The 16,479-nt window shown below is 36.5% G+C and overlaps 1 protein-coding gene across 8 annotated transcripts in view; it reads left to right on the plus strand.

Annotated features, from left to right (window-relative positions):
* STAU2 (staufen double-stranded RNA binding protein 2) overlaps nucleotides 1-16,479 on the plus strand; it is a 330,383-nt gene that overhangs the window by 205,495 nt on the left and 108,409 nt on the right. For 6 of the 8 annotated variants that reach the window (XM_044245452.1, XM_044245450.1, XM_044245458.1 and 3 more), the window contains one exon: nucleotides 14,769-14,882. The exons of 1 other annotated variant lie outside the window; for it this stretch is intronic. In XM_044245452.1, the coding sequence (XP_044101387.1) occupies nucleotides 14,769-14,882 (114 nt within the window). Of the gene's footprint in view, nucleotides 1-14,768; nucleotides 14,883-15,992; nucleotides 16,095-16,479 lie in introns of those variants that run through there. One more of the 8 variants, XM_044245453.1, reaches the window with a different exon arrangement.

Raw genomic sequence — 16,479 nt, forward strand, 5'->3', positions numbered from 1 at the left:
TCCAGTATGCAAAAGGTTGGCCACCACCATAAATTAGTCCCATCTCCAGGGAATCAGTGTTTGAACATTACACAGCAGCTTGATAACAAAAAATTAAACATTTATGAAATACTGTATGTAATTCTGCCCCCATGATGAGGGGCATAATAAGGGTAACCTGATAAGTGTTCACTTGAGGTATGGTTAGCTATGTCAAGAATCACAAATATGAATGAACAGCTTTGACTGAAGGAATTAGGGAAGAATTTATAGCAGATGGGACATTTGAAATAAGTTTTGAAGAGCACGTAGAATTTTCAGGTGAATAAGAATTGCAAGCAGAAGGTAAGCACTGAAGACATAAAAGGACGTGGTATTTCATAAAATGCTTAGAATTGAAGTGGCAGTGGTTCGCAGGGAGACCAAGAAGCTGTGCTTTGCTAGGAGTTTAGATTTTTAGCTTTTAGGCAGAGACTGTGGCGTTATTTTTAAAAAGGTAGGGACATTGGTTTTATATTTTATTTATTTATTATTATTATTATTTTTTAAAAGATTTTATTTATTTATTTGACAGACAGAAATCACAAATAGGCAGAGAGGCAGGCAGAGAGAGAAGAGGAAGCAGGCTCCCCGCTGAGCAGAGGCTCATGTGGGGCTCAATCCCAGAACCCTGGAATCATGACCCGAGCCGAAGGCAGAGGCTTTAACCCACTGAGCTACCTAGGCTCCCCTGGTTTTGTATTTTAGAAAGATAATTCTGTCAGCGGTACAAAGCATGAATTAGACAAAAAAGAAACAAGACTGGTAGCAAAAAGGACTAATTAGAGTGGTTTTGATTGAATCCATTAGAGAAATAACAAAGATTGGGTTAGGGCAGAGCTGGTGAGTGTAGAGGAATGGGGCTAAGGTGCACTTGTCTAAGCTACAGCTGAGAGAATTAAATGACCTCTTGTGCTGGTTTTTATGAGTATGCTTTCACTAGCCTGTTCCAGGTGGAAGCAAGATTCACATATGTTGAAAAGTAGGTAGATACTATCTGGGAATACATAGACTATTTTTTCAAGAATTTGAGAATGAAATAAAGTAAGATAATATGAATGTGACATATTTTAGACAAGGTTTTATGTTTAGTATTGATGAGATGAGAGAACTTAAAGGAAGCTAATGGGTTCCATTTTAAACACGTGAAATTTGCATTGCCTGAATAAAGTTGTGCAAGAGGTAGTTCTTAATGCTTCTGGTGATCAACAGGAAAGGATAGGACACACAGTTTGGAGAGTCATCTTTATACAGATGGAATTGAAGCCATAGAAGTAGTTAAGTTTATGGGGCGCCTGGGTGGCTCAGTCTGAAGCATCTGCCTTCAGCTCAGGTCATGATCTCGGGTCCTGGGATCCAGCCCCACATCAGGTTCCCAGCTCAGTGGGGAGTCTGCTTCTCCCTCTGCCCCTACCCCTGCTGGTGCTTTCTCTCTCTCTCTCTCTCAAATAAATAAAATCTTGAAAAAGAAATAAAGGTTGACTAGGGAAAATGAGTAAATAGCCTAGGAGAGATTCCCAATGAATATTAACAATGTAAAGAGTTCATTTATCCATTAATTCAACTGAAGTATATTGAGCACCTGCCATGGGCCAGGCATACTTCTTGGCCCTGAGGATATAACATAAGTGACAGTCAAGGTTTCTGCTCTCATGGAGCTAACATAAAAATGGGTGTGTGGGGGTGAGATGTGGAGTAGGGACAGGGGACATCCAAACACATATGATAAATTCAAATGGTGTTAATATCCGAAGGTAATAGTTGCTAGGAAATTAATTGTGAGATTAGTTATGATTATTTATGAGAAGTATATGCAAGAGACTTCATGTCTCCAACTGTTGTTTCAAAGATAGCTATAACTTTTTGGTATTTTAAAAAGCCTTATTGAGCTATAATTATGTGCAACTAGACACAACCTTTTTATTACAAAGTTTTGAAAAATATATGCAACCATGTGACTGCTACCACAATCAAGACAATATTGCTATTACTGTAAAAGTTTTCCTGGTCCCTCTCTGCATCTTGTTTTCCCCACCTCCCATGGATCCAGATAACCAGGATATCCTCTTGTCACTAAAGATTAGCTTTGCCTTTTCAGGAATTTCATAAAAATGGAGCCATACAGTATGCACAGCCTTGCATCTGGCTTCTTTCATTCGCTATAATTTTTTTGAGATTCTTCCATATTGTATATGGTAGAGGGTTTTTTGGTTTGTTTGTTTGGTTTGGTTAATTTTTGTTGTTTTTCATTTTATCACCTTTTTTGTCCATTATAGGGATGTATGCCACAAGTTGTTTCTCTTTACCTGTTGATGTACATTTGAGTTGTTTTCAGTTTGGTGCTATTATGAATAAAGCTGTTTATGAATATTCATGTATAAGATTTTATGCAGACATCTTTCTAATTCCCTTAGAAAAATGCCCTGGAGTAAATTTGCTGGGTCACATGGTTAGTGTACATACAAAGTTATAAGAAACTATCATACTTTTTCAATATGTATAATGTAACCTATTACATTCTTACTAACATGTATGAGAGTTCCATACATTGATATGATCAGTCTTATTCAAATAAGAGTACAGTGGTATCACATTTATATTTTAATTTGTATTTCACTAATGACCCATATGATCTTTTTCTTATGTGCTTATTGGCCAATTATAGGTCTTTGTGAAATGTCCATGTCTTTGTCAAGTTTCTAATTGGGGTCTTCTTTTCTTATGGCACTATAAGAGTCCTTTTTATATAATATTTGTGTTGCAAATATTATCTCCCTGCCAGTATGATCTTGACAAACTCAACTTAATTTCTCCTGCGAAGAGCCTATTTCCAAATAAGGTCACAATCAAAAGTATAGAGGTTAGGAATTTTGGAGCCATTGTTGAATTTACTGTATACTTATTGCTTTCATCTAATTTGGGAAATCTGAGGCCATATTTTCTTTGAGTAAGTATTTTGCACCCTTTCTCTGCTCTTCTTTTGAAACTACATATATACGTATTTTTTAAATATTGTCCACAGATTCCTGAGTCTTTATTCATAAAAAATTTTTTTCTCTGAACTTTAAATTTTATATATATATATATATATAATTTATTTATTTATTTATTTAGATTTTATTTATTTATTTTGACAGATAGAGATCACAAGTAGGCAGAGAGGCAGGCAGAGCAGCAGGCAGAGAGAGAGGAGGAAGCAGGCCGCCCCGCTGAGCAGAGAGCCCAATGTGGGGCTCAATCCCAGAACCCTGAGGTCATGGCCCGAGCTGAAGGCAGAGGCTCAACTCACTGAGCCACCCAGGTGCCCCTAAATTATATTTTTTAATTGATCTATAAGTTTACTGTGTGTCTTCTTTAGTGAATTTTTTAAACTTTGGATATTGTATTTTCATTTCTCGAATTTCCATATGGTTCTTTTTGAAGTTTTGGTTTCTCTGCTGAGATTTCCTATAAGAAGAGTTAAAATAGGTGCTTTAAACACCTTTTGTACTCATTTCAACATCAGGTGTATTGAATTTGGTCTCTATTGAGTGCCTTTTCACTGGAGTATGAGTCACCTTTTCCTGTCTACCCCAGGTCAAGTAATTTTGGATTGAATCCTGACTATTGTCAGTGATACAGTATAGAGACTATGGATTCTATTACATTCCTCTGCATAGTTTCAGATTTTGTTTTCTGAAGCAGTTAATCTGACTGGACTCAAACTCCAAACTTTGTCTCTCATCTTAAACTTTCTATTCTCTTGGCGTTTATGAGAGCTGTCTCTTTTGGTTCTCTATCACTTTTTTGTCAACTGCTGAAAAGAAGAACCTAATAACTTATTTGTTCCTGCTCCCTATCAGAAGTAATTTCAGTGGAAATTTTTGTAATTACATTAATGAAAGAGGAGAAAGTTCAGGTAGTAATAGTAATATTGTCCTAGAATAAAAATAAAAATAGCTGAGAAATAATCTGTCATAGATGGTGTTTGCTCCTGCAGCCTGAGCAGGAACTTACTTCTTAGCTTTTGGAAATCAGATAGCATTTATTGGTATCTCTTGGTTCAAGTTTCTTCATCCCCATTACTAGGATTCCCATGAATAGGCCTCTATTATAATTTTTTTTCTCTCAAAATCTCTAACTTAAGGAGGAACCTTTAGCTTCTCTTTGTCATGATGCTTTGGATATTACAATTTTCCAGGCTTTTATGCCAGAAACTTTTTTTTCCTGCAACCTTTTTCCTTCCCATATCAGAAGTAGAAAGGACCACATTGCACAGTGGCTTTATTTTTCTAATGAAAAGAAAATTTAATCTCCACTGATTCTCTTTTCTTGTGTTTGAAGATTCTTTTAATATAAACCCGGATATGCACAGAAAACCGGATATCTACTCTAATGGGCACGTGACCTCTTTCAAGTCTCCTTTATTCTGAAGCACTAAAGGTTTACTTTTATAATGGCCTTTAAAAAATAATTTTAAATTTAGAGAAAGGTAGAAAGAACTTAATGCTAACAATTATACAACCACAGTATCATTGTCAGCACCAGGAAATTAATAATGATGTAATCTTATTCAAAATTCTCCAGTGTTTCCTACTAATGTCTTCTTTCTTGCCCAGGGTCTGGTCTAGGATCCCACAGTGCGTTTAGTTGTGATGTCTCTTAAATTTCTCCCAATCAAGTAGTAGTTCTTTAGTCTTTCATGACTTTAATGTTTTTGAATAATATGATTATTTATTTTGTAGAATATTTTTGAATTTGGGTTTTTCTAATATTTTCTCATGATTGATTGATGGAGGTTGTACATTTTTGGTAAGAATATCACAGAATTGATGCTGTACCATTCTTAGTCCCCCAAATGCTTCTTATATTAAACAATTATATTGTTTGTAATATAATTATCTTAATATCTCCTTTACATACATTAAGTACCATATCAGTGTTACAGTTTTTGTTTCTAATGCCGAACATATTCAGAAAAGTCAAGAAGAGAAGGAAAGCGTACTGTATATTCACCATTGTTTTTACTCCTTTCTGTGTTTTTTCTTTCTTCCCAATGGAGTTCAAGATCCCTGCTTTTATCATTTCCTTTCCGTTTCAAAACCTTATGTTAGCTATTCTTCTGGAGTAGGTAGATTGGCAACTTATATTCGATTTCCATTCATTTGATATTGTTTTGTGTTCCTCTTCATTCCTTAAGGATATTTTTGCTCAATATAAAATTCTGGGTTGACAGTTCATTCAGCGCTCTAAAAATGTGCCAGTTCCTTATGACTCCGTGGTTTCTGCTGAGACACTGCTTTCAGAGTGTCCCATCTCTGTAGGTCAGGAGTTGTTTCTCTCTTCCTGCTAGCTTCTAAGTTTATTCTTTGTCTGAGGTTTTCAGAAGATTGATTATGTTTTGTCTTTGTGTTTATTCTGTTTGGGATTTGCCCTGCTTCTGAAACTGTAGGCTTGTATCTTTTACCAGAATTTAGTACATTTTAGCCATTATTTCTTCAGATTCTTTTTAGCCCCAGTCACTGTTTCTTCTTCTCCTGGGATTCTGATAACACAAAATATTAGATCTTTCATCATGATCCTGGAAATATCTGTGTCTCTGTTCACTTTTCTCCATCTATTTTGTCTCTGTTGTCCAGGTTCGGGATTTTCTATGTTTCTATCTACAAATTTACTTAATCTTTTTTCTGTTTTCTCTACTTAGTTTTTAATTTTGGTTATTTTATTTTTCAGCTATAAAGTTTCTATTTGGTTCTTCCTATGCCTTCTGTTTCTTTAATGAGACTACATTTTTTCATTTGTTTCAAGTTTGTGTATAATTGCTTTCTTTTTTTTTTTCTTTCTTTATTTTTTTGGAGAGAGAGAGAAAGAATGAATAAGCAGGGAGGACGGTCAGAAAGAGAGGGAGAAGCAGACTTTCTGTTGAGCATGGACCCCGACATGGGGCCTGATCTGAGGACCCTGAGATCACGACCTGAGCTGAAGGCAGACGCTTTGACTTAACCAGGCACCCCTGTAATTGCTTTTAAAAGCATTTTTATAATGGCTTCTTTGAAACACTTGTCAGATGAATCTAACGTCTATGTCATCTTGGTGTTGGCATCTCATGATTGCCTTTTCTCTTCAAGTTGAGATTATCCTGGTTCTTGGTGTAATGAAAGATTTTTCTGTTGAATCCTAGATGTTTCAGGCATAATAAATCTCTGTGTCTTATGTATGGCTTCTGTTTTTTTAAGTCCCCTGTTGCACCAGCTAGGGATCTCGGAGTGCCGCCTTGTTACTTGTTATGGGTAAAATTTCACTTTCTCCACTGGGAAGAGGGGGGCATGTTATAACTGCAAAGTGGTGAAAGTCCTGACCCTCCACTATGCCACTTCTGAGACCACCCCAGTGAGAGGATACAGCATGTCTCAATATCACTAGATTGAGACAAAAGCCTAGGAATCCAGCAGGGGTAAAAGTTATGACTCCCTTTCACCCTTCTCAGTCACTACTCTAGGTGGAGGATTGGGTCACCTCATTAATCTGGCAAGGGTAGAAGTCTAAGCTCCGCAGTTGGTTTTTGCTAATGGGAGTGGGGGTGGGTCTGCCATATTTTCCGTGGTGTTTAGTTGGAATAGGGCAGTTATCATCTAAATGTTTTCTGTCTTGCTAATTTATTCTTTTTTCTGACCCTTTGGATAGAGCGAGCAGATTTTCTTGGGGTTTTATTATTGCTATTATTATTATTTTTTTTTTTTTAGATTTTTATTTATTTATTTATTTGACAGAGAGAAATCACAAGTAGGCAGAGAGGCAGGCAGGGAGAGAGAGAGGAGGAAGCAGGCTCCCCGCCGAGCAGAGAGCCCGATATGGGGCTCGATCCCAGGACCCTGGGATCATGACCCGAGCCGAAGGCAGTGGCTTAACCCACTGAGCCACCCAGGCGCCCCTGCTATTATTTTTTTAAAGATATTATTTATTTATTTGACAGACAGAGATCACAAGTAGTCAAAGATGCAGGCAGAGAGAGAGAGGAGGAAGCAGGCTCCCCGCTGAGCAGAGAGCCTGATGCAGGGCACGATCCCAGGACCCTGGGACCATGACTTGAGCCGAAGGCAGAGGCTTTAACCCACTGAACCATCCAGGCTCCCCTGTTGTTGTTATTATTATTTTCTATATCCATTGTCATTTCCATGTTGCCAGCTTCTCTGGCATACAGCCCAGGATACATGAGGCAAAGAGAAAACTGAGAGATTCACCATTCTGTTGTTTCTTGGGTCTTGAAATCCCTAGCTGGGATTCTTCCTCCTTGTCTCCTGCTTTCTGAATCCTCTTACATTTGTCTTATATATAATACCCCAAGCTTTTACTTGTACTTAGCAGGAAGAATAGGGAGATGTAGATCTGTTTCATCTTGTCTGAAAGTAGAAGTCACAATGGTCTTTGCATCATGAATGTAATTATATTTGAAAACAAATATAGTATGTTTCTAAAATCTGTAATTCCTGAGTAGAAAGAAACACATTCCAATATTTCTTAGGAAAAAAAATAACTAAATGCTGTTATAAATTAAACTGGTATATAATGAAAAGATTTGTAAGGTCTTGTCTTTAAAGTGATATTCAATACAATACAATAGAATTCTAATACATGAGAATTAGTTGGTTGGCCCTATTGGGAAGAGATTGTGTTGGGTTAACTTCAGTGATATACTAACTGCCTAAATGAACTGTAATTTTCCTTTGACCTTGGAAAAAGATTTTCTTGTTAAAAAGCTATTTTGTTTTAAGCCCTGTAGATTTTAACATCTCTTGTTATAAATACGTAAATGGTTGTATGTGGGAATGTCAAAGCATGAGTGCACATTTCAAAAGACAGAAGATTCTTTTCTGGTAGCTATAAAATTGACTGTTAAAAATCACCTAGTGCTTTTATTTTTTTTTTCCAATGGAGATGTCAAACTAAAATAACTATATATGTGTGCGTATGATTTACTTTCTAAGGACTTCTTCCTTAGACTTCCACTAGCATAGTGAGTAGAAACTGAAAAGCGAAGAAAAAAGATTTGGGATTTTTGTCATACATGTTCATCCCTTAAAGTAAGAGTGCAATTATCTCCCTTGACAATATTGATAACACATCTGTTGTTGCATTTGCTGTGCAATTTTTAATCTGTGACTTACGCTAGACATAAATCTATACATCTCTGCCAAATTTTATATCAAGTACAGGCATGTAATTGTCAGAGCTTATCCCAAGCATAGAATTTCTGAAAGAGAGAAAAGATAATTATAAGTTGAGTCTCAGTTTTTATAATGTGACTTCCTTCATTCACTTACCCCTTTAGAGCCATTAATGTGACAAGCATATCACATACAGAATGAAACAGATTACTCCAACAACTAAAATGCAGGTACATGACTGAACATGTTAAATATATGTTTACATTTTAGTTACAAAGGAGTTGATTTTAGTTATGAAAAGGATTGGGAAAAACTTTAGAGAAAGTCAGTGACAGACATTATCCTAATGTAGTATTACTGTTAATAATTATATATCTTGTCATGTCTTTTATTATATTATTATGATGTGTTATAATAGTAATAAGAATATCTAATATGTATATTTTAATGCTAATCACGAGTCAGACATTGTTCTAAGTGCTTTTCATGGACTTTTTATTACATATAAATTAATTCATTAATTGAATATAGAACTAACATAATGTAGCTTTTTACTGTTGACCACAGTTGACCCAAATAAGTAAGATGATTTACATGTCATCAAGCAGTTAAGAATGTTTAATACAAATTTAAGCTATTTATTGGGGCAATATTTATTAAATAATAATGTTTCACATTTTGCCAAGAGAATGCTATTTTGTGTATTAATAAAGATATAGGTCTTCCATACTGCAGACTGCAAAAGTCAAGCATGTTTTTGGCATGCTTATTCTTAGTTCCAGTGTTACACCTGTCACTCTTTAGCTCCTTGCTGCCTTTTCTTCTCTGTGCAGAGCTTCTAAGCAGTAGCTAGAAGGGGATCTCTGCCTGCTTCTTTGCAGTAGACCCCACGGTTCATGAACCTGAGATGCACTAATCAAACTTGTTCTCTTGCTATGGTGATTATGCTAGGTATCACATATGAATGCACAGGCGTTTATCTTTCCTTAGTGATCTAAAGAGCAACTTTCTTTAAACATGGGTCTTTTTCACACCCTCCTCACTTTTGTCCCACAGGGAGTGACCATTAAAAACATCTGACAGCAAGCAGTTAACCAGTTTCCCGCTGAGATTAGTAAAATATTTAGTAGTCCTGAAACATGAAGGAATTTCAGCCCTGCAGGAAATGGTTTGATGGAACTTATTTTGGAGGTAGGAGGTAGGGAATTGACATTTTCACTTGGATGCCTTCTCATATTTTCAAAATGGCATGAAAAAATTTACATACCTAGCTTTTAATGTAAATTATTCTAAAGCTTATAGTATTTTTCTTTATTTCTTAAGTTATATGAATGGTTGAAGTGATGTGTGTCTCCTCTTCAGGAAAAAGAAATCTCTAGACTGGCAAAATCAGTATTAGAATGGACAATTATAGCATCTCATTTGGGTTTATGTGATTACAAGTCAAGACTAGAAAATTTATTTTAAAATAAAAACTGTTACAGATTTGTACATTTCAAAGATAGCCACATTGTTTAATGTACATATATTGAAATTTTCCACCCGTCTTCTGGTGGAATAATTTTTGTAAATCCATAAAAAAGAAACAAAATGTCAATTTATAGTATTTGATAGTGTTATAAATCCAAAACAAGTGCTATAACATTATAAAAATCAAGATCAATTGCTAACATTTTAGAGTACCAAAGATGGCAAAATGATATGATTTATAGACAATAAATCCTAAAGTACACATAGAAGATGACTTTTTTAATCTTCTAAAATTATCTTTACTCACTTTTCTGTAATCAAAATCAAGGTCCTATGACACCGCATACTGAAATTGTTAGGGCCACGTTTGTAGAAACACACTGCTCTGTTGCAACAGAAAATGTTGCTCTGTCAGTTCTGAAGAGGTAGTGGGATTTATTACCCTAATTATTTCAAGCTAGTAGTTCTAAGAACCCTGGCTTCTGCTGATGCTTTGAATCAGAGGAAGCGTTTTTCTGTGTAGAAGGATGAATGTCACTTGCATATTATCATTTTTTTGACATTTATAATTTTATGAACTCTAATGTTGTTATGTCCAAGAAGAAAATATGAAACTGAACAGAGCCATATCAAACTTGTTTTTACAAGTGGCTGATGGAGTGGTGTGTGAAGTGTGACTATCTCTTAAGGGTTCTTATCTGTAGATTATTACTTTTTGTTTAATTTGGAATTGTCCTCAATAATTTCCTATATTTTTCACATAATTTTATCTGCTTTATTGGGCAGCCTCAGTGCAGTGGGGGTATAAACATGGAATGATTTTATATTTTTCCTGTCACCACTTTACTCCATACTCTGTCAGGTCTCCCATTCATGTTCCTTTTTGATGTCTAGTTATGTTTAGCTTTTTTTAAAATTTAATTTCTTTTCAGTGTAACAGAATTCATTGTTTATGCACCACACCCAGTGCTCCATGCAATTCGTGCCCTCTATAATACCTTCCACCAGGCATCACCCAACCTCCCACCCCCCCCTTCAAAACTCTCAGATCGTTTTTCAGAGTCCACAGTCTTTCATGTTCATCTCCCCCTCCAATTTCCCTCAACTCCCTTCTCCTCTCCATCTCCCCATGTCCTCCGTGTTATTTCTTATGCTCCACAAATAAGTGAAACCATATGATAATTGACTCTCTCTGCTTGACTTATTTCACTCAGCATAATCTCTTCCAGTCCCATCCATGTTGCTATAAAAGTTGGGTATTCATCCTTTTCTGATAGAGGCATAATACTCCGTAGTGTATATGGGCCACATCTTCCTTATCCATTTGTCCGTTGAAGGGCATCTTGGTTCTTTCCACAGTTTGGCGACTATGGCCATTGCTGCTATGAACATTGGGGTACAGATGGCCCTTCTTTTCACTCCATCTGTATCTTTGGGGTAAATACCCAGTAGTGCAATTGCAGAGTCATAGGGAAGCTCTTTAAAAATTGAGTCTAGTTCATGGTAAAATGCCAAACTCTGATCCCAGCCATTGCAAGCCAGTCTGTTTTGCTCAAGACACTTGGAGGATGGAGGGTGTACACTGATTTCTTTTTCCCTTCCTCTCATTTCAGTGTCATTGAATATAGATGTTAGGGTGGGGGCTTTTGAGACCTCTTCATCATACTCCATCTGTTTCATTTTGTGGCCTTACTCCACTGGTGTTGGGAGGCCTGGAAGGGGACCAAGATAGGGGGAGATGATGCCCTAACCTGGTTTCATCCACTCTGGTTTCCATGTAGATGACATTCATAATTTTCTTTAGGCAGCATTTAGTTTCTTCCAGTTTCCTCTGTCCCTGAAGGACAGCCATATTTCCTTTGGACTTTGCCAGTGGTCCTTGCCTCTGACCCCATCTGTTGGTAGGTGTCTCTTTGTTTGGCCTGAGTATCCCTTTGGCTTCTGTTGAGCTTCTCTTTGGCTCATGGGCCAAGGGCTCATGGCTCCAAGGGCCATGAATATATAGGGTGAGCATATCTCTCTTCATCCTTTTTTTCATTTTGTTTTCAGGCACACTGTGTGCCTAGACTCCGTCAGCAAGCTCTCAGATATCTCCAAACTTAATCTCTTTATTTTCCTATGTTTCCAAACTGCTAGGGGCACATACTGATTTCTGTCAAGATTTGTTTTCAAAGGAAGCCTATCAGTTCTGCTAGGGGACAGAATGTAAGTACTCCCACTCTGTATTAACTTTTTTCTTAGAGCTACCCCACAAATTGAAAATGTTATATTTCTCATAAGGGTGACAATCAAGATAATTCCCTCCCCTTCACTTCCCCCTTCCTAGTTCTTCTGTGTATTGTTGGATCAGTTCTGCTGACTCTTATTAAGGGGTTGGAAATAAGGCCTAGCCTTAATGTTGGCAGCTCTTAGCTCTCCTTTTGTTGTTGGCTGCGGTCCTGGTGTTGATTCTAGGGCAGTAGAGAAAGTCCCATGGGAATTAGGTTCTTTTTAAGTGATTAAAAAGCCCAGTGAGTTAAATAAAATAGATGTTTATTTTTTTCTCATGGAAAGGTCTGTAAGCTTGTAGTCCAGACCTAGTGTGATGGGTCTGTTTCATGGAGTCTTCAGGGACGCAAGTTCCTGCCTACTCATCACCCTGCCATCTGTAGGTTTCAGGCCTTGTCCTTTGGTCAAAGATGGTAATGTCTGTCTATATCCCAAGCAATGGGCTGACAAAATGAATCAAGAAGAAGCAAAAGGGGCTCCTGGGTGGCTCAGTGGGTTAAGCCGCTGCCTTCGGCTCAGGTCATGATCTCAGAGTCCTGGGATCGAGTCCCGCATCGGGCTCTCTGCTCAGCAGGGAGCCTGCTTCCCTCTCTCTCTCTCCGCCTGCCTCTCTGTCTACTTGTGATTTCTCTCTGTCAAATAAATAAATCAAATCTTTAAAAAAAAAAAAAAACAAAAAAGAAGAAGCAAAAGGCAGACACTCAAAATCTCTTTTTTTTTTTAAGTTTCCAGAAAGCTATTAATGGAGTTCTTCCATTTACCTTCTACTCAGTCATATGGTGTCTTAGCTACAAAGGAGCCTGGGAAATACGAACTTTATTCTGAGCATTCATGTAGCCAGCTAGGAATTACTGTGGAAGAATATTAGAGGACAGTTGGCAGTCTCTGTCACATTCACTGGATGCTCTGACATTTTATTTGCAGCTGTGTGCAGACTTATATCTTTACATTCATCTGTTCTGTATGAGTTATATGTGGTCACCAATGTTGAATGTCTGTGGGAGGCACAGCGTTTCTTAGGGTATCGCAGGCTTCCAGAAGGAAGTTAATTCTTTCAGTAATAATATCTAAGCCATGAATGCAAATACAGTTTGGAGTTTATATTTTCTACTGGGAATGTTTTGTGGTATTTCTGTCTTTTGTAATTTTCATTTCTCTAGAAGAAAGAATAGAACTGCAATAAATTGGCTAACCAGGGTATTCACTGTCAATTTGGATATTTAGGGAAGTGGCATGTCTTTCATACAGACTTTCAACTGATGTCAAAGGACGATTCTGTTTTATTTTAGAAAAGCATGTTTTATAATAGCACTCTATATGACATCATATCTTAACGGTACCATGAACAGCTGTGAGCTATAGCTATTTTAGTGTCACCATTTATTGGCTTTTGCATAAACCTGTTATGTGATAAATTTAATTTTCTCCCATCATATGTAGCTAATGCATAGTAAACAACACATCCACACACTTGAACTCACATATACTGAGTGACCTTTCAGTTTGCTTAGGAGGTATACTATGGTGATTTAGAACTGTTGTCAAGACTTTTCCCCCAAAGTTAACTTGGAAAAACTATTTTTATAATAAAATCTCTAAAGTGCTTTGGAAATAAACTTTGTATATTTCCTCAATTTAAACTCTAAACTACTTTTTAGAGATTCCAGGAAGCTTCCCTACCATCAGGGAAACTGATGGCAAATCTTAAACTTACTGGCCTTAAAAAAGTTCAGTTATTAAAATATTAGACTAAGATCCATATTGTTGTCATTTTCAGTCAGATGTCTATTTTCCATGGCAAAATATACATGGACCATAATCTATAATAAAGGTATATTACATAATATAGGGTATTACACAGCAGTCAGAATTAAGCTTCAGAGAACTAATGTGTGTTTTAATTTTCTTCCTCACAAATTCAAGATTTTCACCTAAGCTTTTATCCTAGACCTATACACATTTAACAAGTTAAGCCAAGTGATAACTAATAGACCAGTTTTCTCTGTAATATAATTAGTAGGAATTCTGTTCTATAGGCTTGTTTCATTAATTTATCTCAAAAGCAATGCTGTTTTTGCTTTGTTAGCTTAGAATTAAAATAAGCACTGCGTGAAAGAACTTTTGTGAAAGTAGATAAATGAGAGGATGTAAATTTTCCCACTGGGAAGAGGGACTCACACTTCCCTTTACCCCCATTTACCCTACTTCTGATACGGAATGTGTCTTACATGTGGTTTTAATTATGGTTGGTTTTATTTAACTAAAAGAAAAATAATATGGTAACTTTATTTTGGTCTGCATATTAGAAATCATTTTAGTTTAATTCTATTTGATTGTAATGTCAAAATGTCAAGCAGAACATGATGTAGTGATAGCTGTATATATTTAATAGTGGTTTTATAGAGACTATAATGTAGAAATAGAAGAATGTCACTACCAATTAAGTGGCAGTCACACAGACATAGAATCAAAGATGAGTGAAAATTCAGGTTGACAAAATTCCATTGAAATCAAGTGAACTTTGCCTTACGCTTACCCTCAAGTCTTTTATGCATTATGCATTACGAAAAGCTAGACTTACAAAGACAGGTATAGCACTTAATTGTGAATTTTTCTACTGGCTGTAATAGTGTAAAACATTTTATAAAGCATTTTCTCAGCTCTTTCACAACTTCAAAAGTACTTAAAATGGAATTAATAGATTTTCCATCGATACTGTAAGGTCCTGATAAGGTTTTAAATATTTGAAGTGTGTTCTGCATAAATTATTTGAATTCTTGTGGAAATATAGAGCCTTTGGACAGGACCTGTTGCATCTGGCTCCCTCTTACAAGTGGTGTTCAGCAGATTGCATGTGTTCTGTTATAGGTTCACTACTGTGATAGACAAAGTGGCAAAGAGTGTGTGACCTGTCTGACATTAGCCCCTGTGCAGATGACTTTCCATGCTATTGGAAGCTCCATTGAAGCCAGCCATGACCAGGTATAATATGCCACTGCCATTTTGCTGTGTTATGGCCCAGCTGAGAAATCAGAGACCATAAAAATGGAAGCTACATGCACACATACAGCTTTGCTTTCCCTAATATATTATCCACTAGCACCATGTGCTAGAATTTTGAAAAACCCACAATTTTTTATGTTGGGAAACTGGTATCTTAGGAGAGTTAAATTATTTTAGACTTCTAGTTTGTAGTTCATTATTAATTTAAATATAGAATTCTCTTATACAGAAGAAATAATTGCCCTACAAGTTATCTTTGTTTTTAATAATTATGTATAAGAAGCAGGGTTAGCAAAACTAGATAACACTGGAGTCTCACTGTATTATAGTCATTTAGTTCTGTTGATGAGGGTTGAGTATTACAGAATGTGTTTAAAATAATTGAACTTTCAGAACCATCAACTTACTCCCATAATTTGGGATATTACTAAAATGATGCACCAGTGTTGTTTCTACTTTTCAAGCTTTATTTCTGAAATAAGGCTAAAAATTTGTAAAGTATATTGTTTAATAATAACAAAATTCCTTTGTTTAGTTAGCAGCTTAAAAATGCATCCTGCTTATAAGATTATAGATATTTTCAACCAAAATAATCATCAGATTAGATTAAACTAATGATCTGGGTCATAGAGTTTTTAGTTTGGAGTCAAAATAAATACACATGCACACAATTTACCGTTTGACTAACCAGCTGTGCTTTCTAAATTAACTTCACACGCAGAACAGTGGGCACCCATGTTCATATCCATTTCTTAGTAAATTTGAGAGTTTCTTATACTCTTGCCTGACTAATCTTTTTTTCCTTCTCTCTGAGGAATACCCTTGCATGAAAAGAATAAAAGAACATAATAGTGTATCATCTCAAACACATGATTTATTGTCCAACTCAAAAGACATTCTTAAGGGCACACCTCTCTAGTTCATAATGTTTCAGATATTGTGGGGTTTCCAGTCATGTTTTGTTGATTGATGGCAAGGTATTGTGGGGTTTAGGAAAAAGCAGCTAATTAGGGAGAAAACCTGAGTTTTAGGAACTAACCATAGCGTAAGTTAGATGCAGCTACCTGAATGGATTCTGCCTCTCTTTAGGACCCTGTTTTCTGGAATGTTATCAAAGGGAGTTGGTTAGATGACTTACAAGACCCATTCCAGTGCTACCGTTTTATGATTCTGTGACTGACCTTCCTGCTCCTGGTTAAATGAAACCAACCAATAATAAGCAGTTGACAGCATATTGACCTTGAAAGCAGTTTTGAGATGACTGCAGTGCTTCTCCGAGTTTGGCCCTGAGACACACACCTGCTGCAGGAAAGCATGCAGTAGCAGTAGAGGGATGGGACCTAAACAAACTTAATACATTTCTGTATAAAACGATAACTTAGCTGTATGCTGGGTTCGGGAGAAATGACAGGAATGTTGGACATGGTTCCTGCTGTCGTGGAGCTTGCAAACTAGCAACTTTACTACTTTGAATATTTATCAAAAAGTCTAGCGACTGCTGTACCCCTCTATATCCATTCATGGCAGAAACAGATGCAATAGCAGCATGAGATAACCATCCTACAAAGGCCTCTCC

Source organism: Neovison vison, chromosome 4, assembly GCF_020171115.1.
Source record: "Neovison vison isolate M4711 chromosome 4, ASM_NN_V1, whole genome shotgun sequence".
In the NCBI taxonomy this organism is placed as follows: domain Eukaryota; kingdom Metazoa; phylum Chordata; class Mammalia; order Carnivora; family Mustelidae; genus Neogale; species Neogale vison.